Source organism: Mobula hypostoma, chromosome 1, assembly GCF_963921235.1.
Source record: "Mobula hypostoma chromosome 1, sMobHyp1.1, whole genome shotgun sequence".
In the NCBI taxonomy this organism is placed as follows: Eukaryota; Metazoa; Chordata; class Chondrichthyes; order Myliobatiformes; family Myliobatidae; genus Mobula; species Mobula hypostoma.
Window position 1 is genome coordinate 1075903 of NC_086097.1, and position 24648 is coordinate 1100550.

Here is a 24648-nt window from a genome sequence, read left to right on the forward strand (position 1 = left end):
GCAATTTAATATGGATAAATGTGAAATTATCTACTTTGGTGGGAAAAATAGGAAAACAGATTATTATCTGAATGGTGGCCGATTAGGAAAAGGAGAGGTGCAACGAGACCTGGGTGTCATTATACACCAGTCATTGAAAGTGGGCATGCAGGTACAGCAGGCGGTGAAAAAGGCGAATGGTATGCTGGCATTTATAGCGAGAGGATTCGAGTACAGGAGCAGGGAGGTACTACTGCAGTTGTACAAGGCCTTGGTGAGACCACACCTGGAGTATTGTGTGCAGTTTTGGTCCCCTAATCTGAGGAAAGACATCCTTGCCATAGAGGGAGTACAAAGAAGGTTCACCAGATTGATTCCTGGGATGGCAGGACTTTCATATGAAGAAAGACTGGATGAACTGGGCTTGTACTCGTTGGAATTTAGAAGATTGAGGGGGGATCTGATTGAAACGTATAAAATCCTAAAGGGATTGGACAGGCTAGATGCAGGAAGATTGTTCCCGATGTTGGGGAAGTCCAGAACGAGGGGTCACAGTTTGAGGATAAAGGGGAAGCCTTTTAGGACCGAGATTAGGAAAAACTTCTTCACACAGAGAGTGGTGAATCTGTGGAATTCTCTGCCACAGGAAACAGTTGAGACCAGTTCATTGGCTATATTTAAGAGGGAGTTAGATATGGCCCTTGTGGCTACGGGGATCAGGGGGTATGGAGGGAAGGCTGGTGCAGGGTTCTGAGTTGGATGATCAGCCATGATCATAATAAATGGTGGTGCAGGCTTGAAGGGCCGAATGGCCTACTCCTGCACCTATTTTCTATGTTTCTATGCTCCTATACTCTATTCCTCTAGAAATGAATGCCAACATTGCATTCGCCTTCTTCACCACCGACTCATCCTGGAGGTTAACCTTAAGGGAATCCTGTACGAGGACTCCCAAGTCCCGTTGCATCTCAAAACTTTGAATTCTTTCCCCATTTAAATAATAGTCTGCCCGTTTATTTCTTCTGCCAAAGTGCATAACCATACACTTTCCAACATTGTATTTCATTTGCCATTTCTTTGCCCGTTCTTCCAATCTATCCAAGTCTCTCTGCAGACTCTCCGTTTCCTCAGCACTACCGGCCCCTCCACCTATCTTCATATCATCAACAAACTTAGCCACAAAGCCATCTATTCCATAATCCAAATCGTTGATGTACAATGTTAAAAGAAGCGGCCCCAACATGGACCCCTGTGGAACACCACTGGTAACTGGCAGCCAACCAGAATAGGATCCCTTTATTCCCACTCTCTGTTTCCTGCCAATCAGCCAACGCTCTATCCACGTATGTAACTTTCCCGTAATTCCATGGGCTCTTACCTTGTTAAGTAGTCTCATGTGTGGCACCTTGTCAGAGGCCTTCCGAAAATCCAAATATACAACATCCACTGCATCTCTCTTCTCTAACCTACTTGTAATTTCCTCAAAAAATTGTAATAGGTTTGTCAGGCAGGATTTTCCTTTAAGGAATCCATGCTGAGTTCTGCCTATCTTGTCATATGCCTCATCCTCATCCTTGACAATCGACTCCAACAACTTCTCATCTTCAGATGTCAAGCTAACAGGTCTATAATTTCCTTTTTGCTTCCTTGCCCCCTTCTTAAATAGCGGAGTGACATTTGCAATCTTCCACTCCTCCGGAACCGTGCCAGAATCTGTCAACTTTTGAAAGATCATCGCTAATGCCTCCGCAATCTCCACAGCTACTTCCTTCAGAACACGAGGGTACATTCCAACTAGCCCTTCCGATCCTATATCACCTCTTTCTAAAGATTTAGTATCATTTCTTACCAATAAAGCCACGCCTCAACAGTAATGACACCAAACAACACACATAAAATGCTAGAGGAACTCAGCAGGTCAGGCAGAATCTTGGAGGGAGAAGAACAGTCATCAGGACTTCTGTTTATGATTACAGTTTTGCCTTCAATACCATAATTCCAAGCAAACTCATCTCCAAACTCTTAAACCTGGGACTCAACACTTCACTTTGCAATTGGATCCTTGATGAGTTTGGATAGGATGCTTGGCACATAGATGACAGAAAAATCGAGGGGCATTTAGGAGGGAAGGGTTAGATGGATCTTCAAGTAGGTTATAAGGTCCTGTAGTGTTCTATGATCTATGTTCTATGATTGTGTGGAAGGCCAAGCAGCAGTCGATGAACAACACCCTGACATACAAGTTCTTATGCTCCATCGCAGTGGAAGAGCCAGAGAAATCACATCTGCTGTTGACCTGTTGTGATAGTAGGCAAACGAGAGTGGATCCATTTGATCAAGGTCTCAATGTATTCTCAGATAACCTTTTTCACTCTGCTGTACCACCTGGGAATTTAAAACCATTCCATCCCAGTAATGTCCAATACCCTTTGTTTATTAATGACAATTTCTTTGATGCCCTCTTGACTGACCTATAGTTCCAGTGGTCCAATCAGTGGTGGGAGCAGAGTACAGCCACAACGTTCCTCACAGGTCTGTGACACTTGTTTAAAAGGAGAGCTTCGTGAGCATTCAGCTCATTTCGGCGGCCCAAACAATAGCAGGAACCAATCACAGCAAATTAAATAAAAGTACAGAAGGGACAAGTGGAGTGGCCATTGTTGGGAGTAGGCCAGTGGTGAGAGTAGGAGTGACATTCTTTGGCTCTGGGTAAGCTTCTGTTAAGGTTCAATTTCTTCCTCTTTCTGTACCGAGTGTAGTAAATGACCATTGTGCTCTTCATGCTGGATGTTGGGATTCCTAGTGTCTCCCAGGGAACTACATCTGCATGAAGTGCTTCCAGCTGGAGCTCCTTGAAGACCGGTTTAGGGATCTGAAGCAACAGCTGGATGACCTTCGGCTTGTACGGGAGATTGAGGAGATAATCAATCACAGTTACAGGGAAGTAGTCACTCCTAATTTGCAGGAGGTGAGTAGCTGGATGACCGTCAGGAGAAATGTGAGATAGACAGTTAGTGCAGAGCACCCCTGTGGCTATTCACCTCAATAACAAGTATACCGTTTCGGATACCGTTGTGGGGGATGACCTCTCAGAGAATACTAAAGAGACCAGGTTACTGGCACTGAGCACGGGTCCATGGTACAAAAGGGAAAGAGGGAGCAGAGGGGAGCAGTAGTGATTAGGGACTCAGTTGTCACCCCAGCAGCAGACAGGAGATTCTGTGGATGTGAACGCGACACGTGGATGGTATGTTGCCTCCCAGGAGCCACGGTCAGGAACATCTCAGATTGCATCCACGACATTTTGGAGAGGGAGGGACAGCACCCAGATGTCTTGGTACATATCTGTACCCAAGACATAAGAAGGAAAAACAAAGAGGTCCTGAAGCTAGAATTTACAGAGCTAGGCAGAAAGCTGAGAAGCAGAACCTCATGGATAATAATTTCTCGATTGCTTCATGCCACATGCCAGTGAGGGTAGAAACAGGATAATTCGGCAGATAGATGCATGGCTGAGAAGCTGGTGCAGTGGACAAGATTTCATGTTCTTGGATCAGTGGGATCTCTTCCAAGGGAGGTATCACTGGTAGAAAAGTGACAGGTTTCACCTGAACCCGAGGGGGACCAATATTCTCAAAGGCAAGTTTGCTAGGGCTGTTGAGGAGGGTTTAAATTAATTTAGCAGGGGGGTGGGAACCAGAGTGGAGGGACTCAGGATTAGGATGGATGGTAAAAAGCAAAGATAGCATGCAGTCAGACTGTCAGGAAGGGCAGGCAGATGGTAGGACAAAATTACAGTCAGCAGGATGAGTATCAGTGCATTGGAGATGCAGAATCAAAAAGTATAGCAAATACAACACTCAAAGTGTTATATCTCAATGCACAGAGTACAAGAAATAAGGTGGATGATCTTATTGCACTATTACAGATTGTCAGGCATGATGCTGTGGCCATCACTGAATCATGGCTGAAGGATGGTTGTAGTTGGGAGCTGAATGTCCAAGGTTATGCAGTGTAACAGAAGGATAGGAAGGTTGGCAGAGGCGGTGACGTGGTTCTGCTGGTGAAGAATGGCATCGTATCAGTAGAAAGATACGACATAGGATGAGAAGATGTTCAATTCTTGTGGGTTCAGTTAAGGAACTGCAAGGGTAAAAGGATCCTGATGGCAGTTATATATACACACCTCCCAAAAGTAGCTTGGATGGGGACCACAGATGACAATGGGAAACAGAAAAGACGAGTCAAAAGGGCAATGTTATGATAGTCATAGGAGATTTTAACATGCAGGTTGATTGGGAAAACAGGTTGATAATGGATCTCAAGACAGTGAGTTTGTTGAATGCCTAGGAGATGGCTTTTTAGAGCAGTTTGTCATTGAGCATACTAGGAGATCAGCTATACTGGACTGGGTGTGTTGTAATGAAGCGGAGACGACTAGAGAGCTGAAGGTAAAAGAACCCTTAGGAACCAGTGATCACAATATGATTGAGTTCAACTTGAAATTTGATAGGGAGAACGTAAAGTCTGACATAGCAGTATTTCAGTGGAGTAAAGGAAATTAGTGGTATGAGAGAGGAGTTGGCCAAAGTAAATTGGAATGGTTTGCAGTATATGGGAAGTCAGGGTGAGCACAATTATCCCTGATGACTACACCTGTAAAAAGTGCATCCAGCTGCAGCTCCTGACAAACTGAGTTAGGGAACTGAAGCTGGAGCTGGATGAACTTCAGATCATTCCTGAGGCAGAGGCAGAAATAGACAGGAGTTTCAGGGAGATAGTCACTCCTAAAAGTCAGGAGACAGGTAGCTAGGTGACTGTCAGGAGAGGGAAGGGGAATAGACAGAATGAGTAGAGCACCCCTTTGGCTATTCCCATCAATAATAAGTATACCATTTTGGATACTGTTGGTGGGGATGACCTACCAGGGACAAGTTGCAGTGGTTGCATCTCTGGCACCGACACTGGACCCTCAGCTCAGAAGGGAAGGAGGGAAAAGAGGAGAGCAGTAGTGATAGGGGTTTCGATAGTTAGGGGGACAGATAAGAGGTTCTGTGGGAGAGATCGAGAATCCTGGATGATCTGTTGCCTCCCTGGTGCCAAGGTCCATGATATCTCGGATCGAGTTCTCAGTATTCTCAGGAGGGAGGGTGAGCAGCCAGATATTGTGGTCCATGTAGGGACCAATGACGTGGATAGGAAGAAGGAGGAAGTCCTGCAAAGAGAGTTTAGGGAGTTAGGTGCAACGTTGAAGGACAGGACCTCCAGGGTTGCAATCTCAGGATTGCTACCCATGCCACGTGCTAGTGAGCCTAGAAATAGGAAGATAATGCAGTTAAATACGTGGCTAAGGAGTTGTGCAGGATGGAGGGCTTCATGTTTCTGGACAATTGGGCCTTGTTCCAGGGAAGGTGGGACCTGTTCCGACGGGACGAGTTGCACCTGAACTGGAGGGGCACTAACATCCTTGCGGGAAGGTTTGCTAGTGCTGCTCCAGGGAGTTTAAACTAGATTTGCAGGGGGAGGGGAACCAGAGTGTTAGAGCAGATAGTGAGGTGGAGGGGGATCAAGGTCATGCGAGAACTGCAAGTATAGTGCATGGAGTAAGGCCAGATCTAACATATAAAGAGGCTTTGAGGAAAGAGAAGCAGAATAAAGGGTGTAAAGGTAGTAAGGTAGAAGGGCTAAAGTGCATGTACTTCAATGCAAGAAGCATCAGGAACAAAGGTGATGAACTGACAGCTTGGATATATACATGGAATTATGATGTAGTGGTCATTACAGAGAATTGGCTGGCACCAGGGCAGGAATGGATTCTCAAAATTCCTCGATTTCAGTGCTTTAAAAGGGATAAAGGGGGGGAAGGGGAGGAGGTGTGGCATTACTGGTCAGAGATACTATTACAGCTACAGAAAGGGTGGGTAATGTCGCAGGATTCTCTTTTGAGTCAGTATGGGTGGAAGTCAGGAACAGGAAGGGAGCAGTTACTCTATTGGGAGTATTCTATAGGCCCCCTGGTAGCAGCAGAGATACCGAGGAGCAGATTGGGAGGCAGATTTTGGAAAGGTGCAAAAATAACAGGGTTGTTATCATGGGTGACTTTAACTTCCCTAATATTGATTGGCACCTGATTAATTCCAATGGTTTAGATGGGGCAGAGTTTGTTAAGTGTGTCCAGGACAGATTCTTGTCACAGTATGTTGACAGGCTGACTAGGGGGAATGCCATACTAGATCTAGTATTAGGTAACGATTCCGGGTCAGGTCACAGATCTCTCAGTGGGTGAACATCTGGGGGACAATGACCACCGCTCCCTGGCCTTTAGCATTATCATGGAAAAGGACAGAATCAGAGAGGACAGGAAAAATTTTAATTGGGGAAGGGAAAATTATGAGGCTATCAGGCTAGAACTTGCAGGTGTGAATTGGGATGATGTTTTTGCAGGGAAAAACATGTGGTTGATGTTTAGGGATCTCTTGCTGGATGTTAGGGAAAAATTTGTCCCAGTGAGGAAGATAAAGAATGGTAGGGTGAAGGAACCATGGGTGACAAGTGAGGTGGAAAATCTAGTCAGGTGGAAGAAGGCAGCATACATGAGGTTTAGGAAGCAAGGATCAGATGGGTCTATTGAGGAATATAGGGAAGCAAGAAAGGTGCTTAAGAAGAGGCTGAGGAGAGCAAACAGAAGGCATGAGAAGGCCTTGGCCAGTAGGGTAAAGGAAAACCCCAAGTCATTCTTCAATTATGTGAAGAACAAAAGGATGACAGGAGTGAAGGTAGGACCGATGAGAGATTAAGGTGGGAAGATGTGCCTGGAGGCTGTGGAAGTGAGCGAGGTCCTCAATGAATACTTCTCTCCGGTATTCACCAATGAGTGGGAACTTGATGACGGTGAGGACAATATGAGTGAGGTTGATGTTATAGAGCATGTTGATATTAAGAGAAAGGGGGTGTTGGAGTTGTTACAATACATTAGGACGGATAAGTCCCTGGGGCCTGATGGAATATTCCCCAGGCTGCTCCACGAGGCGAGGGAAGAGATTGCTGAGCCTCTGGCTAGGATCTTTATGTCCTCGTTATCCACGGGAATGGTACCGGAGGATTGGAGAAAGGCGAATGTTGTTCCCTTGTTAAAAAAAGGTAGTAGGGATAGTCCAGGTAATTATAGACCAGTGAGCCTTACGTCTGTGGTGGGAAAGCTGTTGGAAAAGATTCTTAGAGATAGGATCTATGGGCATTTTGAGAATCATGGTCTGATCAGGGAAAGTCAACATGGCTTTGTGAAGGGCAGATCATGTCTAACAAGACTGATAGAGTTCTTTGAGGAGGTGACCAGGCATATAGAGGAGGGCAGTGCAGTGGATGTGATCTACAAGGATTTTAGTAAGGCATTTGACAGGGTGCCACTCAGTAGGCTTATTCAGAAAGTTAGAAGGCATGGGATCCAGGGAAGTTTGGCCAGGTGGATTCAGAATTGGCTTGCCTGCACAAGCCAGAGGTTGGTGGTGGAGGGTGTACATTCAGATTGGAGGGTTGTGACTCGTGGTGTCCCACAAGGATTTGTTCTGGGACCTCTACTTTTCGTGATTTTTATTAATGACCTGGATGTGGGGGTAGAAGGGTGGGTTGGCAAGTTTGCAGATGACACAAAGGTTGGTGGTGTTTCATATAGTGTAGAGGATTGTCAAAGATTGCAGACAGACATTGGTAGGATGCAGAAGTGGGCTGAGAAGTGGCAGACGGAGTTCAACCCCGAGAAGTGTGAGGTGGTACACTTTGGAAGGACAAACGCCAAGGCAGAGTACAAAGTAAATGGCAGGATACTTGGTAGTGTGGAGGAGCAGAGGGATCTGGGGGTACATGTTCACAGGTAGGTAGGGTAGTTAAGAAAGCTTATGGGGTGTTAGCTTTCATAAGTCGAGGGATAGCGTTTAAGAGTCGCGATGTAATGATGCAGCTCTATAAAACTCTGGTCAGGCCACACTTGGAGTACTGTGTCCAGTTCTGGTCGCCTCACTATAGGAAGGATGTGGAAGCATTGGAAAGGGTACAGAGGAGATTTACCAGGATGCTACCTGGTTTAGACAGTATGCATTATGATCAGAGATTAAGGGAGCTAGGGCTTTACTTTCTGGAGAGAAGGAGGATGAGAGGAGACATGATAGAGGTGTACAATATATTAAGCAGAATAGATAGAGTGGACAGCCAGCACCTCTTCTCCAGGGCACCACTGCTCAATACAAGAGGATATGGCTTTAAGGTAAGGGGTGGGATGTTCAAGGGGGATACTCGAGGAAGGTTTTTTACTCAGAGAAAGGTTGGTGCATGGAATGCACTGCCTGAGTCAGTGGTGGAGGCAGATACAATAGTGAAATTTAAGAGACTACTGGATAGGTATATGGAGGAATTTAAGTTGGGGGCTTATATGGGAGGCAGGGTTTAAGGGTCGTCACAACATTGTGGGCCAAAGGGCCTTTACTGTGCTGTACTGTTCTATGTTCTATGAGGTACCGGCAGGAGTAACAGCACAGTAGCAAAGGCATGAATTTATGGAAAAATGAGGAAGGTGCAGAACTGATACATTCCAAAAAAAAGAAATACTCAAAAGTACAACAATGCAAAAATTAGTGGGTAGTCAGAGGACTGGGAAGCTTTTAAAACCCTGTAGGGAGCAACTAACAGAATCCTTAGGAGGGAAAAGATGAATTACGAAAGCAAGCTAGCAAACAATATCAAAGTGAAAAATAAAAGAGATGAGAGTAGATATTGAACTGCTAGAAAATGAGACCAGAAATAAGGAGATGTCAGTTGAACTAAATGAGTATTTTTCATCAGTCTTCATTGTGGAAAATAATAGCAGTGTCCCAGATGTTGAAGAGTGTGAGGAAAGAGAAGTGAGTGCAGTTACTATTACACGGAAGAAGTTGCTCAAAAAGCTGAAAGACCCAAGGATACACAAGTCACCGGACCAGATGAACCGTACCGTAGGGTTCTGAAAGAGGTAGCAGTAGAGATTGTGGAGGCATGAGTAATGATCTTTCACTTTCAGGCGCGGGCAGTGCCGGTGGGGGAGCAAGGAGTGCTCGAGGTCGACGGACAACTGGAGATCGGAGGATCAGCCGTTGTAGGTAGGCCGAGGAAGATCGGGACTACCTAGGCATTACCTGAGGAGGAAGGTAAAACTGCGCAGGCGCGGGTGACATCAGCGGCGAGCGTGGAGTTTAAAAAGAGGCCCACTTTCAGGTGCGGGCAGCAGAGTGCTGGACTTTGGCTCAGTGGGCTTCGGCGTAAGGGGGTCTTCGGTGAAAGGTAATCAGTGAGCCTGAGTACGTGCTTGCTGAGGAAAAAAGGGAAGGTCGGTAGGTACTTTTTCATTTATTCTGATTAATCTGGGATCAGGTAATGGGGGAGATAGTTAGAGCAGTGGTGTGCTCCGTATGCAGTATGTGGGAGGTCAGGGTCAACGCAGTTGTCCCTGATGACCACACCTGCAGAAGGTGCATCCAGCTGCAGCTCCTATCAGAGCGAGTTAGGGAATTGGAGCTGGAACTGGATGAACTACGGATCATTCGGGAGGCAGAGACAGAGATAGATAAGAGTTATCGGGAGGTAGTCACACCGAAAAGACGGGAGGTAGGCAACTGGCTGACTGTCAGGGGATGGAGGGGGAGCAGGCAGAGAGTGTAGAGCACCCCTGTGGCCATTCCCATCAACAATAAGTATACCGTTTCGGATACTGTTGGCGGGGATGACCTACCAGGAACAAGTTGCAGTGGTCCTGTCTCTGGCACTGAGGTTGGACCCTCGACTCAGAAGGGGAGGAGGGAAAAGAGGACAGCGGTAGTGATAGGAGATTCTATAGTCAGGGGGGCAGATAGGAGATTTTGTGGGGGAGATCGGGAGTCTCGGATGGTATGTTGCCTCCCTGGTGCCGGGGTCTGGGACATCTCAGATCGGGTGCAGGTTATTCTCGAGAGGGAGGGCAAGAATCCAGATGTTGTGGTCCATGTAGGGACCAACGACGTGGGTAGGAAGAGTGAGGGGTCCTGCGTAGTGAATTCAGGGAGTTAGGTGCGAAGCTGAAGGGCAGGACCTCCAGGGTAACAATCTCAGGATTGCTACTTGTGCCACGTGCGAGTGAGGCGAGGAACAGAAGGATTATACAGATCAATACGTGGCTGAGAGGATGGTGCAGGAGGGAGGGCTTCAGGTTTTTAGATAATTGGGCTTTGTTTCAGGGAAGGTGGGATCTGTTCCGATGGGACGGTTTACACCTGAACTGGAGGGGTACTAACATACTTGCAGGAAAGTTTGCTAGTGCTGCTTGGGGGGGTTTAAACTAAATTTGCAGGGGGCAGGGATCCAGAATGTGAGAGAGGATAGCGAAATGAAGTATAAAGGGCAGGTGGGGACTACACGGTTCTGGAATATTAAGTGTGAAGTAGAGAAAGGTGAGGGGGAACGAGTGATAAGGAGGATACATGTGCAGAGGGATGGTCTGACAGAGCATGGAGTTAAATGTGCAGAAAGAGTAAGTAAATTTAAGAAGGACAACAAAATTCAAGGGGCGTATAGCCCGGTGAGAGTTCGGGGAGCTGGGTTATGCACAATAGGTAGCGATTTAAACAGAGAGAGGAGAAATGGGTTAAAAATTCTATATCTGAATGCACGAAGTGTCAGAAATAAGGCGGATGAGCTTGAAGCTCAGGTGCGAATGGGTAACTATAATATTGTTGGGATAACGGAGACATGGCTGCAGGGGGATCAGACCTGGGAATTGAATGTACAAGGGTATACGTGCTATCGAAGGGACAGAAAGGTGGGCAGAGGGGGTGGGGTGGCCCTGTTGGTGAGGAATGAGATTCAGTCCCTTGCAAGGGGTGACATAGAATCAGGAGAAGTAGAGTCAGTGTGGATAGAACTGAGGAACAGTAAGGGCAAAAAGACCCTAATAGGTGTTATCTACAGGCCCCCAAATAGTAGCATGGATATTGGGTGCAAGTTGAATAGGGAGTTAACAATGGCATGTGGCAAAGGAAATCTCATAGTAGTTATGGGGGATTTCAACATGCAGGTGAACTGGGAAAATCAGGTTGGTACTGGACCCCAGGATAGGGAGTTTGTAGAGTGCCTACGGGATGCATTTTTGGAGCAGCTTGTACGAGAGCCGACCAGGGATAAGGCTATTCTGGATTTAGTATTGTGCAATGAACAGGAATTGATAAGTGATCTTGAAGTAAAGGAGCCATTAGGAGGTAGTGACCATAATATGGTAAGTTTTTATCTGCAAGTTGAGAGGGATAAGGGCAGATCAGAAGTGTCAGTATTGCAGTTGAACAAAGGAGACTATGGAGCCATGAGGGAGGAGCTGGCCAAAGTTGACTGGTCAGATATCCTAGCAGAAAAGACAGTGGAACAGCAATGGCAGGTATTCCACCATAGAAACCATAGAAACTACAGCACAGAAACAGGCCTTTTGGCCCTTCTTGGCTGTGCCGAACCATTTTCTGCCTAGTCCCACTGACCTGCACACGGACCATATCCCTCCATACACCTCCCATCCATGTATCTGTCCAATTTATTCTTAAATGTTAAAAAAGAACCCGCATTTACCACCTTATCTGGCAGCTCATTCCATACTCCCACCACTCTCTGTGTGAAGAAGCCTCCGCTAATGTTCCCTTTAAACTTTTCCCCCCTCACCCTTAACCCATGTCCTCTGGTTTTTTTCTCCCCTTGCCTCAGTGGAAAAAGCCTGCTTGCATTCACTCTATCTATACCCATCATAATTTTATATACCTCTGTCAAATCTCCAGGGAATAAAGTCCTAACCTATTCAACCTTTCTCTGTAACTGAGTTTCTCAAGTCCCGGCAACATCCTTGTAAACCTTCTCTGCACTCTTTCAACCTTATTAATATCCTTCCTGTAATTTGGTGACCAAAACTGAACACAATACTCCAGATTCGGCCTCACCAATGCCTTATACAACCTCATCATAACATTCCAGCTCTTATACTTGGGAATAATGCACAAGGTGCAAAATCAGTTCATCCCCCGGAGAAGGAAGGATTCAAAGGGGAGAAAGTGGCCACAGTGGTTGACAAAGGAAGTCAGAGATAGCATAGCACTAAAAAAGAAGTATAACAGAGCTAAGGTGAGTGGGAAGACGGATGATTGGGAAATTTTTAAGGAGCAACAGAACTTAACTAAAAAGGCAATACAGGGAGAAAAAATGAGGTATGAACGCAAGCTAGCTAGGAATATACAGGAGGATAGCAAAAGTTTTTTTAGGTATGTGAAGAGAAGGAAGATAGTTAAGAACAATAAAAACAAAAACAACAGGAATTCTGCAGATGCTGGAAATTCAAGCAACATACATCAAAGTTGCTGGTGAACGCAGCAGGCCAGGCAGCATCTATAGGAAGAGGCGCAGTCGACGTTTCAGGCTGAGACCCTTCGTCAGGACTAACTGAAGGAAGAGTGAGTAAGGGATTTTTACTCACTCTTCCTTCAGTTAGTCCTGACGAAGGGTCTCGGCCTGAAACGTCGACTGCGCCTCTTCCTATAGATGCTGCCTGGCCTGCTGCGTTCACCAGCAACTTTGATGTATGTTAGTTAAGAACAATGTTGGGCCCTTGAAGAATGAATTGGGAGAAATTGTAATGGGAATCAAGAGAAATGGCAGACGAATTTAATAAGTACTTTGGATCTGTCTTCACTAGGGAAGACACAAGCAATCTCCCAGATGTATGGATGGGCCAAGGACATAGGGTAATAGAGGAACTGAAACAGATTGACATTAGGAAGGAAATGGTGATGAGTAGACTGATGGGACTGAAGGCTAACAAATCCCCAGGTCCAGATGGTCTGCATCCTCGTGTACTAAAGGTAGCGGCTCTGGAAATTGCGGATGCATTGGTGATCATTTTCCAATGTTCCTTAGATTCAGGATCAGTTCCTCAGGATTGGCGAATGGCTAATGTTATCCCACTTTTTAAGAAAGGAGGGAGGGAGAAAACAGAGAACTATCGCCTTGTTAGCCTAACATCAGTAGTGGGGAAGATGCTAGAGTCCATTATTAAAGATGAAATAGCGGCATATCTTGATAGCAGTGATAGGATTGGGCCGAGCCAGCATGGATTTACCAAGGGCAAATCATGCTTGACTAATCTATTGGAGTTTTTCAAGGATGTAACCAGGAAGATAGATGCAGGAGATCCAGTGGACGTGGTGTACCTTGACTTTCAGAAGGCATTTGATAAGGTACCACATAGGAGATTGGTGGGTAAAATCAGAGCTCATGGCATTGGGGGGAGGATATTGACATGGATAGAAAACTGGTTGGCAGATAGAAAGCAAAGGGTAGCAGTGAATGGGTGTTTCTCGGAATGGCAGGTGGTGACTAGTGGGGTGCCACAGGGCTCGGTATTGGGACCACAGCTGTTTACGATTTACATCAATGATTTAGAGGAAGGCATTGTGAATAACATCAGCAAGTTTGCTGATGATACTAAGCTGGGTTGCAGTGTGACATGTGATGAGGATGTTAGGAGAATTCAAGGTGACTTGGATAGGCTGGGTGAGTGGGCAGAAACTTGGCAGATGGCGTTTAATGTGAATAAGTGTGAGGTTATTTACTTTGGGAGCAAGAACAGGAAAGCAGATTATTATCTGAACGGTGTGGAGTTAGGTAAGGGTGAAATACAAAGAGATCTAGGAGTACTTGTTCATCAGTCTCTGAAGGTGAATGAGCAAGTGCAGCAGGCAGTGAAGAAGGCTAATGGAATGTTGGCCTTTATTACAAAGGGAATTGAGTACAAGAGCAAGGAAATCCTTTTGCATTAGTACAGGGCCCTGGTGAGATCACACCTGGAGTATTGTGTGCAGTTTTGGTCTCCAGGGTTAAGGAAGGACATCCTGGCTGTGGAGGAGGTGCAGCGTAGGTTCACTAGGTTAATTCCTGGGATGTCCGGACTGTCTTACGCAGAGAGGTGAGAGAGACTGGGCTTGTACACGCTGGAATTAAGGAGATTGAGGGGGGATCTGATTGAGACATATAAGATTATTAAGGGATTGGACAAGATAGAGGCAGGAAATATGTTCCAGATGCTGGGAGAGTCTACTACCAGAGGGCATGGTTTAAGAATAAGGGGTAGGTCATTTAGGACAGAGTTGAGGAGGAACTTCTTCTCCCAGAGAGTTGTGGAGGTGTGGAACGCGCTGCCTCAGAAGGCAGTGGAGGCCAATTCTCTAGATGCTTTCAAGAAGGAGCTAGATAGGGTATCTTATGGATAGGGGAATCAAGGGTTATGGGGACAAGGCAGGAACCGGGTATTGATAGTAGATGATCAGCCATGATCTTAGAATGGCGGTGCAGGCTTGAAGGGCCGAATGGTCTACTTCTGCACCTATTGTCTAAAAATCATGGTGTCAGATGACTGGAAAATTGCAAATGTCACTCCACTCTTTAAGAAAGGAGGAATGTAGCAGAAAGGAAATTATATACCAGTTAGCCTGACCTCAGTGGTTGGAAGATGTTGAAGTCAATTGTTAAGGATGAGGTTATGGAGTAGTTGGTGACACAGGAAAAGACAGGACAAAGTCAGCATGGTTTCCTTAAGGGAAAATCTTGCCTGACAAACATGCTGGAATTCTTTGGATTACAAGTAGCATAGATAAAGGGGATGCAGTGGATATCGTATATTTGGACTTTCGGAAGGCATTTGACAAGGTGCCACAGATGAAGCTGCTTACCAACCTATGAGCCCATGGTATTACAGGAAATTTAATGACATGGTTAGAGCATGGGCTGGTTGGTAGGAAGCAGCAAGTGGGAATAGAAGGATTCTTGTGGGTGTCAGTGACTAGTGGTGTCCCGCAGGGGTCAGTGTTGGGACCACTTCTTTTTATGCTGTATATCAATGATTTAGATGATGGTATAGATGGCTTTGTTGGCAAGTTTGCAAATGATATGAAGATTGATGGAGGGGCCTGCGGTGTTGAGGAAACAGATAGGCTACAGAAGGACTTAAGACAGATTAGGAGAAAGGGCAAGGAAGTGACAAATGAAATACTATTTTGGAAGATGCATGGTCATGCACTTTGGTAGAAGAAATAAGTGTGAAGATTACTTTCTGAATGGGGAGAAAATCCAAAAATCTGAGATGCAAAGGGGCTTGGGAGTCTTTGTGCAGAACACCCTAAAAGTTACCTCACAGGTTGAGTCAGTGGTGAGGAAGGTAAATGCAATGTTAGTATTCATTTCAAGAAGTTTAAAATACAAACAGGGACATGATGCTCAGGTTTTATAAGGCACTGATGAGTGAGTATTGTGAACAGTTTTGGCCTCTTCATCTCAGAGAAGTAGGGGCTGGCACTGGAGAGGGTCCAGAGGAGGTTCACAAGGATGACTCCAGGAATGAAAGGGTTATCATACAAGCAACGTTTTATAGCTCTGGTTCTGTTCTCATTGAAATTTAGAAGGATGACAGGGGATCTCATTGAAACCTTCCAAATGTTGAAAGGCCGAGACAGAGCAAATGTGGAAAGGATGTTTCCCATGGTGGGGGAGTCTAGCACAAGAGGGTACAACCTCAGGATAGAGGGGCACCCATTTAAAACAGAGATGAGGAGAATTTTTTTTAGCCAGAGGGTGGAGAATTTGTGGAATTGGTTACCACAGGCAGCTGTGGAGGCCAGGTAATTGGGTGTATTTAAGGCAAAGACAGATAGGTTCTTGATTGGACACAGGTCAAAGGTTACAAGGAGAAGACCAGGGAGTGGAGCTGAGGAGGGGACAAAAGGATCAGCCATGATTGAATGGCAGAGCAGATTCGATGGGCCAAATGGCTTAATTTTGGTCCCATGTCTTATGGTCTTATGATCTACAATCTTACACTATTTCCAGAGACTTTCTAGATTTTTGAAGACACGTGAAAAATAATTGTTTAATTTCTCTTTCCATATAACGGAACGCTATTTTTCTCATTTGCTGAATTACGAAAATTTTCCACCCTTGTCAACAATACAAGTCTTTTCCTCTACAAGAAAGCCGCAATTAAACTAGAAAGAGTGCAGAAATTATTTACCAGATTGTTGCTAGGATGTGGGGTCCTGAATTTGCAGCAGTGGAGAGTTTATCTTTCTCTCTTTTTATGGCTAATCCTCTGGTGCACCTCCTTGAGGAGGAGGGGTAGAAAACGCCATCTATTCTTATTCCACCCAGCAAACAAGAAGACACTTTATCCACGTAAACACGAGGAAGAGTCAAAATGTGGTCGAAAAGTTAAAGAGCCAAAGAAATTACTGATGGGGAGCAGTGAGAGATGGTTTATCCAGACGGGGCACCACTTCTGTTGAGTCTGACCTCTATGTACGGGCAAATTCTGTTCAATGTGACTACTATGTATGTGCAGCATGGTAGAAAGTGGTTAGTTTAGAAAGTGGAAAGTTGGTATGTTTGGGTTGCACAGTAGCATATGACCAGAATCAGAATTCAGATTCCTCCGGTTGCTCCGGTTTCCTCTCATATTCCAACGACATATGGGTCAGAGTTAGTGAGTTGTGGACGTGCTTTGTTGGTGCCGGAAGCATGGTGACACTTGCGGACTGTCCCCAGAACATCCCTTGCTGATTTGATGCTAATGATACATTTCACCGTTTGCTTCAATGTTCATGTGATAAATAAAGCTAATCTCATCTCAGTATGAGTCAAAGACAGAGTGCTATTGTCTATGTGTTCATGTTCCTTTGAACTCAGTTGACTGCCCTGCGTGGAATTAAGCGCTATTTTCCACTTGTCTATATGCTTTAAAGTTGGCTCCCAGCTTTCTGCATTTGCTATGCCAGACCCTGATAGCACTGATTTGAGCAGATGTGAATGGTAGAGAGAAGGCATGCTCAAATTATTCCAAAATCTCAGTACCCCTGACTTCGAAGACTGTTTTCTTCATGTATGAAGTGTAGGAATCTGAACCTACACTGTCTAAATAGCAAGGTGCCCAACAGAAGTCCTTTAAAGCCTCAGAATGCATGAAGACATCTTAATGTTCTTTACAGGTGCATGAACAAACAATATCTGACTCTAAACTACACTTGTGCCCTAGAATTTGATGGTAAAAGATTTGGACACAAAAAGACAAACAATAAATTAGAAACAACAGAAAATATGCAGATGCTGGAAATCCAAGCACCACACACAAAATGCTGGAGGAACTCAGCAGGCCAAGCAGCATCTATGAAAAAAAGTACAGTTCATGTCCCTTCGGCAGGACTGGAGAAAAAGAAACAAGGAGTGGATTTAAAAGGGGAGAGAGAAACACAAGGTGATAGGCGAACCAGGAGGGGGAGGGATGAAGTAAAGACCTGGGAAATTGGTTGACAAAAGAGATACAGGGCTGAAGACAGGGGAAGCTGATAGGAGGGAACAGAGGAAGGCCAGGCCATGGAAGAAAGAAGAGGGGAGAGGAGCACCAGTGGAGGTGATGGGCAGGCAAGGAGATAAGGTGAGAGAGGGAAAAGGGGATGGGAAGGGGGCATTATCGGAAGTTCGACAATTCGATGTTCATGCCATCAGGTTGGAGGCTACTCAGACAGAATATAAGATGTTGTTCCTCTAACCTGAGTGTGGTCTCATTGCGACAGTAGAGGAGGCCATGGATTGACTTATCAGAATGGGAATGGGAAGTGGAATTAAATAAATCTGGAACTGAAAAAATACACAATTTGGACTGGTAAGGCTGGAGAAGATTCCAGAAATGTGGAGAATAAAGATTACAGAGAGATTTGAAAATAAGGATGATTTTAAAATTAAGCCAGGTAGGGGCAGGTAATGGTGATTATACAACACCCCACAAGCAACAAGACTTACCTCTGGAGGTCGGAAAAAGACTGGATTCCTCCACTCCAGGAATAAAGAACGCAATGACTCACTTGACCCCAGCTGAGCATCTGTTCAAACAGTACAAACCGACATTGTTCCTTTTACCAAAATGCATTATCATACATTTCCTAACACTGTTACTACCCCTCCACCTATCGTCATATCATCCAACACACATCAAAGTTGCTGGTGAACGCAGCAGGCCAGGCAGCATCTCTAGGAAGAGGTACAGTCCACGTTTCGGGCCGAGACCCTTCGTCAGGACTAACTGAAGGAAGAGTTAGTAAGAGATTTGAAAGTGGGAGGGGGAGGGGGAGATCCAAAATGATAGGAGAAGACAGGAAGGGGAAGGGTGGAGCCAAGAGCTGGAGAGTTGATTGACAAAAGGGATATGAGAGGATCAGGGGACAGGAGGCCTAGGGAGAACGAATGCTCCCTGGGGGAGGGGGAGGGGGGAGTGTGGATGAATGGTAGTGGAGAGGAACAAATGAGGGAGAGGGAGAGAAAGAGATAGATAGATCTCTCAAAAGCAGAGGTGGAGGAGTATGCCTCATGATCAAATATTCTTGATGCACAAAATATCAGTGCTGTCCCAATACTGCTCACCAGATTAGGAATAGCTAACAGTTAAATGTTGTCCATTTTACCTACCGCGAGAGATTTCTGGGATCATTTTGGTAGCGGTATACATTCCACCTCAGGCCAATGGTGGACTGACGGTAGACTTGCTCTAGAGAGAACTTCAGTGTCTGGTACTTTATCAGCCATCTGATGCCTAATACTCTGCGAAGACAAGTCATGTGGAAATGGTTGAGCTGTCTTGCACGCCTTCAATACACAGTCCACGTTTCACAGGCATACAAGAGGGTAGTGAGTACCACGGCTCTGTAGACCTTCAGTTTTATTGTTGGACTGATTCCTCGACGTTCCCATACCGTGGAGTGCAATCTACCAAAAGCAGGGCTTGCCTTTGCTTTTCTGCCGTTAACTTCTGTATCAATCGTCACTGCTCAGGAGGGGGTGATGCCAAGTAAGTAAACTGGTCCACTGCCTGTAGTTTCTGTCCTTTGATTGTGATTTTGGGTTCTGTGTACGGTGCATGAGGAGCAGTCTGGTGCATGACCTAAATCTTTTTGATGTTGATGGTGAGTCCAAAGTTGTCACCAGCCATGGAGAATTTGTCCATATTGACTTGCATCTCTGGCTCCGAGCCAGCATACAGGGCGCAGTCATCAGCAAAGAGGAAGTCTCTCAGAACAGTCTCCTTCACTTTGGTAATAGCTTTAAGTCTCCTCAGGTTGAAGAGCTTCCCATCCACTCTGGACTTGAGGCTGATTCCAGCATCACTATCCTGGAAGGCATCATTCAGCATGGCAGTAAACATCATGCTGAACAGTGTGGGTGCGAGCACACAGCCCTGTTTGACACCACTGGTGACTGGAAACGCCTTAGAGGATTCTCCACCATCCAGTCCTCTGGCCATCATGCCATCATGGAACTGGCGTACCATCTGAATGAATTTGGCAGGGCAGCCGAACTTTGACATGATCCTCTACAGGCCTTGTCGGCAGACAGTGTCGAAGGCTTTCGTGAGGTCAACAGAAGTTGTGTAGAGTTTGCAATTCTGTTCCTGACACTTCTCCTGAAGTTGGCGCGTGGCAAAAATCATGTCAATAGTCCCACAACCTTTGCGAAAGCCACACTGTGACTGCAGCACCAGTAGTGAGGATCAAGAAGGTATGGACAAGAGAAGCACAGGAGCATCTACAGGACTGCTTTGAATCAGTGGACCTGACTGCATTCAGGGATTCATCTTCCAACATGGATGAGTATGTTGCAATTGTTATCGACTTCATTAAAACCTGTGTGAATGAGTCGGTGCCTACAAAGACTTACTATACATTCCCAAACCAAAAGCCGAGGATGAACCAGGAGATATGTCATCCGCCGAAGGCTAGATCTGTGGCATTCAAGTCTGGCAACCCAGGTCTGTACCAGAAAATCAGACATGATTTGTGGAGGGCCATTTCAAGAGCAAACAGACAATTTTGAATGAGGTTGGAGGCGACATCGGATGCATGACAACTCTGGCAGGGTTTGCAAGACATTACTTCCTACAAAGCGAAACCCAATAGCATGAATGTCAGCGATGCTTCACAACCAGATAAACTCCACATCTTCTATGCCCGCTTTGAAAGGGAGAATATAACTACAGCTGTGAAGATCCCTGCCACAACTGATCTCTGTCTCAGAGGCCAATGTTAGGCTGTCTTTAAAATGAGAGAACAGGTGGAAGGTCCCAATGGAGTGCCTGGTAAGGCCCTGAAAACCTGTGCCAACCAACCGGTGGGAGTATTCAAGGACATTTTCAACCTCTCACTGCTACGGGTGGAAGTTCCCACTTGCTTCAAAAGGCAGGAATTATACCAGTGCCGAAGAAGAATAATCTGAGCTGCCTTAATGGCTATCACCCAGTAGCACTCGCATCTACAGTGATGAAATGCTTCGAGAGGTTGGTCATGACTAGTCTGAACTCCTGCCTCAGCAAGGACCTGGACCCACTGCAATTTGCCTCTTGTCACAATAGGTCAACAGCAGATGCAATCTCAATTGCTCTTCACATGGCCTTAGACTACCTGGACAACACAAACACCTACGTCTGGATGCTGTTCACTGACTATAGTTCAGCATTTAACACCATCATTCCCACGGTCTTAACTGAGAAGTTACAGAACCTGGGCCTCTGTATCTCCCTCTGCAATTAGATCCTCGACTTCCTAATCAGAAGACCACAATCTGTACGGATTGGTGATAATATCGCCTCCTTGTTGACAATCAACACTGGTGCACCTCAGGAGTGTGTGCTTAGCCCACTGCTCTACTCTCTGTGTGGCTAGGCATAGTTCAAATACCATGTATAAATTTGCTGATTGTTGGTAGAATTTCAGATGGAGATGAGAAGATGTACAGAAGCGAGATACGCCAACTAGTGGAGTGGTGTCACAGCAACAACCTTGCAGTCAACATCAGTAAGACGAAAGAGCTGATTGTGGACTTCAGGAAGGGCAAGAGGAAGGAACACATACCAATCCTCATAGAGGGATCAGAAGTGGAGAGAGAGAGCAGTTTCTAGTTCCTGGGTGTCAAGATCTCCGAGGACCTCACCTGGTCCTGACATATCGATGCAGTTCTGACGAAGGCAAGACAGCGACTATACTTCATTAGGAGTTTGAAGAGATTTGGTACATCAACAAATACACTCAAAAACTTCTGTAGATGTACCATGGAGAGCATTCTGACACATTGCACCACTGTCTGGTATGGGGTGGCAGCTGCACAGGACCGATAAAAGCTGCAGAGGGTTGTAAATTTGGACGGCTCCATCTTGGGTACGAGCCTACAAAGTACCCAGGACATCTTCAAGGAGTGGTGTTTCAGAAAGGCAGTGTCCAATATTAAGCACCCCCAGCACCCAGGGCATGCCCTTTTCTCACTGTTACCATCAGGTAGGAGGTACAGAAGCCTGATGACACACACTCAGTGATTCAGGAACAGCTTCTTCCCCTCTGCCATCCAATTCCTAAATGGATATTGAACCCGTGAACACTACCTCACTTTTTTAATATATATTATTTCAGCTTTTTGCACAATTTTTAATCTATTCAATAAACCTATACTGTAATTGATTTGCTTTTTTTTTTAAACTACATTTTTTTCTTTTTCTTCTTCTATATTATGTACAGTGCCATGTAAAAATTTGGGCACCCCGGTCAAAATTTCTGTTACTGTGAATAGTTAAGGGAGTAGAAGATGAACTGATCTCCAAAAGTCATAAAGTTAGAGATGAAACATTCTTTTCACATTTTAAGCAAGATTAGTGTGTTATTTTTGTTTTGTACAATTTTAGAGTGAATAAAAGGAGCGCCATGCAAAAGTTTGGGCACCCCAAGAGATCTGAGCTCTCAGATAAATTTTACCAAGGTCTCAGACCTTAATCAGCTTGTTAGGGCTATGGCTTGTTCACAGTCATCATTAGGAAAGGCAAGGTGATGCAAATTTCAAAGCTTTATAAATACCCTGACTCCTCAAACCTTGTCCCAACAATCAGCAGCAATGGGCTCCTCTAAGCAGCTGCCTAGCACTCTGAAAATTAAAATAAATGATGCCCACAGAGCAGGAGAAGGCTATAAGAAGATAGCAAAGTGTTTTCAGGTAGCCATTTCCTCAGTTCGTAATGTAATTAAGAAATGGCATTAACAGGAACAGTGGAGGTCAAGTTAAGGTCTGGAAGACCAAGAAAACTTTCCGAGAAAACTGCTCGTAGGATTGCTAGAAAGGCAAATCAAAACCCCTGTTTGACTGCAAAAGACCTTCAGGAAGATTTAGCAGACTCTGGAGTGGTGGTGCACTGTTCTACTGTGCAGTGACACCTGCACAAATATGACCTTCATGGAAGAGTCATCAGGAGAAAGCCTTTCCTGCATCCTCACCACAAAATTCAGCGTCAGAAGTTTGCAAAAGAACATCTAAACAAGCCTGATGCATTTTGAAAACAAGTCCTGTGGACTGATGAAGTTAAAATATAACTTTTTGGCTGCAATGAGCAAAGATATGTTAAGGGTCAGCTCCTGGGCCCTCAGAGGCTCCACCTTCCTCTCACCCCAAACCTTCCCTCTCCACTGACACCACCAGCCTCTTTTCCTTCTCTACATTGACGACTGCATTGGCGCTGATTCCTGCACGCATGCTGAGCTTGTTGACTTCATTAACTTTGCCTCCGACTTTCACCCTGCCCTCAAGTTTACCTGGTCCATTTCTGACACCTCCCTCCCCTTTCTTGATCTTTCTGTCTCCATCTCTGGAGACAGCTTATCTACTGATGTCTACTATAAGCCTACGGACTCTCACAGATATCTGGACTATTCCTCTTTTCACCCTGTCTCTTGCAAAAATGTCATCCCTTTCTCGCAATTCCTCCGTCTCCGCCGCATTTGCTGTCAGGATGAGGCTTTTCATTCCAGGACGAAGGAGATGTCTTCCTTTTTTAAAGAAAAGGGCTTCCCTTTCTCCACCATCAACTCTGCTCTCAAACGCATCTCTCCTATTTCACGCACATCTGCTCTCACCCCATCCTCCTGCCACGCCACTAGGAATAGGGTTCCCCTTGTCCTCACTTACCACTCCACCGGCCTCCGGGTCCAACATATTAGTCTTCGTAACTTCTGCCACCTCCAACGGGATCCCACCACTAAGCACATCTTTCCCTCCCCCCACCGCTTTCTGCAGGGATCACTCCTTACGCAACTCCCTTGTCCATTTGACCCCCCCCCCCATCCCTCCCCACCGAACTCCCTCCCGGCACTTATCCTTGTAAGCAGAACAAGTGCTACACATACCCTTACACTTCCTCCCTCAACACCATTCAGGGCCCCAGAGTCCTTCCAGGTGAGGCGACACTTCACCTGAGTCGGCTGGGATGATATACTGCGTCCGGTGCTCCTGATGCAGCCTTCTATATGTAGGTGAGACCCGACGCAGGCTGGGAGACTGTTTCGCTGAACACCTGCACTCTGTATGCCAGAGAAAGCAGGATCTCCCAGTGGCCACACATTTTAATTCCACGTCCCATTCCCATTCTGATATGTCTATCCACGGCCTCCTCTACTGTCAAGATGAAGCCACACTCAGGTTGGAGGAACAACACCTTATATTCCGTCTGGGTAGCTTCCAATATGATGGCATGAACATTGACTTCTCTAATTTCCGTTAATGCCCCACCTCCCCTTCGTACCCCATCCGTTATTTATTTATATATTTATTTTCTTTCTCTCCTTTTTTCTCCCTCTGTCCCTCTCACTATACTTCTTGTCCATCCTCTGGGCTTCCCCCCTCCCCCTTTCTTTCTCCCTGGGCCTCCCGTCCCATGATCCTCTCATATCCCTTTTGCCAATCAACTTTCCAGCTCTTAGCTGCATCCCTTCCCCCTCCTGTCTTCTCCTATCATTTTGGATCTCCCCCTCCCCCTTTCAAATCTCTTACTATCTCTTCTTTCAGTTAGTCCTGACGAAGGGTCTCGGCCCGAAACGTCGACTGTACCGCTTCCTAGAGATGCTGCCTGGCCTGCTGCGTTCACCGGTAATTTTTATGTACGTTGTTTGAAATTCCAGCATCTGCAGATTTCCTTGTGTTTGCGCTCATAGACAGTAGATGTTTAAAGTAATGAAGGCCAAATGCAGACAAATGGAACAGCTTGGGTGACATGGACAATTTGGATGTGTTTTCATGTTAGAAACATAGAAAAGCTACAGCACATATGGGCCCTTTGGCTCACAAAGTTGTGCCGAACATGTCCCTACCTTAGAAATTACTAGGCTTACCCATAGCCCTCTATTTTTCTAAGCTCCATGTACCTATCCAAAAGTCTCTTAAAAGACCCTAACGTATCCACCTCCACCACCGTTGCCGGCAGCCCATTCCACGCACTCACCACTCTCTGCATAAAAAACTTACCCCTGACATCTTCTCTGTACCTACACCCCAGCACCTTAAACCTGTGTCCTCTTGTGGCAACTATTCAGCCCTGGGAAAAAGCCTATACTGTAATACTATAACAGGACAGGTGGGAAATCACACTCACCTCTTCCATCACCAAGCCCTTCATCAGCTTTGCCTTCCTGTCTTTCTTCTCGTGACCGAGGCAAGAATGGGATCAGGTTTTCACTGCGGAACGGGTAGCATCGGTATGTGACACCTAACAAGAAAGCAGAAAGCTTAAACCCGCGTGCA

General features: G+C 45.7%; 1 protein-coding gene across 6 annotated transcripts in view; it reads right to left on the bottom strand.

Moving 5' to 3' along the window:
- mlh3 (mutL homolog 3 (E. coli)) overlaps positions 1–24648 on the bottom strand; it is a 120597-nt gene that overhangs the window by 87031 nt on the left and 8918 nt on the right. For all 6 annotated transcript variants that reach the window (XM_063042896.1, XM_063042913.1, XM_063042877.1 and 3 more), the window contains exons 2-3: positions 24500–24613; positions 17851–17930 (exon numbers count right to left, since the gene is read on the bottom strand). In XM_063042896.1, the coding sequence (XP_062898966.1) occupies positions 17851–17930; positions 24500–24613 (194 nt within the window). The remainder of the gene's footprint in view (positions 1–17850; positions 17931–24499; positions 24614–24648) is intronic.